This window comes from Octopus sinensis, linkage group LG6 (genome assembly GCF_006345805.1).
Source record: "Octopus sinensis linkage group LG6, ASM634580v1, whole genome shotgun sequence".
Taxonomy (NCBI): domain Eukaryota; kingdom Metazoa; phylum Mollusca; class Cephalopoda; order Octopoda; family Octopodidae; genus Octopus; species Octopus sinensis.
This window is the reverse complement of record NC_043002.1, coordinates 19002368-19005432: the sequence shown is the minus strand read 5'-3', so window position 1 is coordinate 19005432 and position 3065 is coordinate 19002368. Positions and strand designations below refer to the sequence as shown.

Here is a 3065-nt window from a genome sequence, read left to right as displayed (position 1 = left end):
GCTAGCTCCATTCCTATTAGGTTCTAACGACTTCCAACTCAATCTACTTGGACAGTAAATGTATGACAGTGGTAGTGATATAAAATCTGCAATGTTGAATTACTATATTGTTCAATTACCAGTTTTATCTTACTGCTTCTTTTCCCATTTCAGAATATCACAACATGTTGATGTGAAAGAAATCTCTCCATTCAGAAGTGTCTTTGATATTCTCATCACCTAAATGAAGACTGTATATTTGTAAGGAGCATTCATGAATAAGTCAACCTCTGTATATAAATACAGTCTATAACAAAGAACAGCGAAATATTTTTTTTCTTTCTCTGGAATGTATGGAAGAAACATTGCATTAAATTATTCTCTGAATATAGAGACACAAGTGAACAGAAATGTATTCATAGAAATGAAAAACACATTATCAATGTGATGTGTATGATAAATAATTCTCTCATAATGAATAATTTAATTAAACCAGAAAACCCTGATACAGAGAAAAAGGCATATCACTGTAATATCTGTGGTAAATCATTCCTTCAGTATTGTTGCTTTACTTATCACCAATGGATTCACGCAGGAGGGAACGGACAGCAGTGTGATATTTGTGATAAATCATTTTCTAACAGTAGTGACGTTGCTAGACACACACATACACATACAGGAGAGAAGCCATATCATTGTGATATCTGTGGTAAATCATTTCTTCAGTATTGTTGCTTTACTTATCACCAATGGATTCACACAGGTGGGGACGGGCAGCAGTGCGATATCTGTGATAAATCATTTTCTAACAGTAGTGACGTTGCTAGACGTACACATACAGGAGAGAAGCCATATCATTGTGATATCTGTGGTAAATCATTTTCTTACAGTAGTGAAGTTGCTAGACACACACGTACACATACAAGAGAGACGCCATATCATTGTGATGTCTGTGGTAAATCATTTCCTTACAGTAGTAGCGTTGCTAGACACAAACGTACACATACGGGAGAGAAGCCATATCATTGTGATGTCTGTGGTAAATCATTCTCTCAAAGCAGTATCTTGACTAATCACAAAGCTACACACACAGGAGAGAAACCTCATCATTGTGGTATCTGTGGTAAATCATTCTCTCGTAATAGTGAATTGGTTACTCACAGTCGCATTCATACAGGAGAGAAACCTTATCATTGTCGTGACTGTGGTAAATCATTCTCTTGTAATAGTCATTTGGTTGCTCACAATCGCATTCATACTGGTGAGAGACCATACCATTGTGATATTTGTGGTAAATCATTCTATCAAAAAAGTCACTTGACTAGTCACAAGCCTATCCATACAGGAGTGAAACCTTATCATTGTGAGATCTGTGGTAAGACATTTTCTCAAAGGCGTCAGTTGAATAGACACACAAATATACATACAAGAGAGGAACCATAATCTTGCATTAGTTGTTGTAATCCATTTTTTGCAAATGGTGTTGTAACTATACACGAAAATGTTCATACCAGACACAACCTATGTAATGGTCGTGTCTGTGGTAAATCATTCTCTCATAGACTTGACTTAACTGTACATGAACGAATCCCTACAAGAGAGTAGCTATGTCATTGTGACGTGTGGCAAATCATTCTCTCGAAAAAGCCACATGCATAAACATGTAGGTATTCACAGAGATGTGTTAATGTCTCAATGTCAAAATTTATTAAGTCATAACAATAATTAACACTATTTGGTCTGCTAAAACACGGGCTTTTTCCTTTCATCAATTACAGGAATTTATTAAAGAAGAATAATGAATAAAATATTTATTTTGTGCTTGTTTTTTTACTCTATATCTAGACCCTGTTCCCTTTCTACCATAAACCTGTCAACTGGCACAAAGTGACATTCCTTCAATACTACCTTCCTCCCTCCCAGTTGTGAGCTAGTTTGTCTTGCAAGGTACTTGGTGACCCTGTCGGTTTTGTTGTCACATAAAAAAGAGAAAAAAAACACCCAGTGCACTCTGTAAAATGGTTGACATTAGGAAATGCATTGTGCAGTTGAAAACAAGCCACATCAAACAAGGGAAACATGTGCAGGTGCAGGCCATGTCAGCTCCAGTTGAACTATCCAACATATACCTGAATGGAAAACAAACGTCAAATAATGATGAATCAAGTATTTATAGCAAGATGAAATTTTTTTTCCTTTGACACGCAACTAACATATATTGCCTGTCATTTTCCTCCAACGTATTGTGAATAAATATGCAAATATTTCTGGCGTCTGTTATTTTAGAACCAATACTTTGAAAGTGTCAAGCAGTTAGCTGGCAGCAACCTAAGCACATTGGGTAAAATGCTTAATGGTATTTCGTCTGCCGTTACATTCTGAGTTTAAATTCTGCCATGGTCGACTTTGCCTTTCATCCTTTCAGGATCGCTTAAATAAGTACCATTTACACACTGGGGTCGATGTAATCGACTTAATCCGTTTGTCTGTCCTTGTTTGTCCTCTCTGTGTTTAGCCCCTTGTGGGTAGTAAAAAAATAGGTATTTCATCTGTCTTTATATTCTGAGTTCAAATTACGTCGCGGTTGACTTTGCCTTTCATTCTCTTCAGAATGAGAAATTAAGTACCAATTGCATACTGGGGTTCAATGTAAGCAAATGGCCACCTCCACAAAAATTTCAATCCTTTTGCCTAGAATAGAAAAGAATACATTGAATGTGTGTCATTTACCAAATCCACTCACAAGTTTTCACCAACCTAATCTCCTCAGAAGGCTTTGGATAAACCAAGGCTATTGTAGAAGGCACACATTTAAGGTGCCATGCAGTGGGATTGAACCCAGAAGCATGTGCTTGGGAAGGTTTCTTATGACACAGTCTGTATACATTGCCCTCTGGTTTTGTTACGAGTAATTCCAGATCTCAATGTATGTTCATAAAAAATGGCACACTAGTAAGAAGCCATATCATTGTGATATCTGTGGTAAATAATTCTGCCAGTGCAGTGAATTTTCTATACACAGACATTGATAGAGGTGAGAAAACATATCACTGCAAGATCTGTGGTAAATTATTTCAAGTGAGCAC

General features: G+C 36.7%; 1 protein-coding gene across 1 annotated transcript in view; it reads left to right on the top strand.

The window, feature by feature from the left end:
* LOC115213385 (zinc finger protein 239-like) overlaps positions 1-2403 on the top strand; it is an 8244-nt gene extending 5841 nt beyond the window's left edge. Inside the window, exon 2 of the mRNA XM_029782332.2 lies at positions 154-2403. Within this exon, the coding sequence (XP_029638192.1) occupies positions 427-1422 (996 nt within the window). The 5' untranslated portion in view covers positions 154-426 and the 3' untranslated portion in view covers positions 1423-2403. The remainder of the gene's footprint in view (positions 1-153) is intronic.
* The last annotated feature ends 662 nt before the right edge of the window (positions 2404-3065 follow it).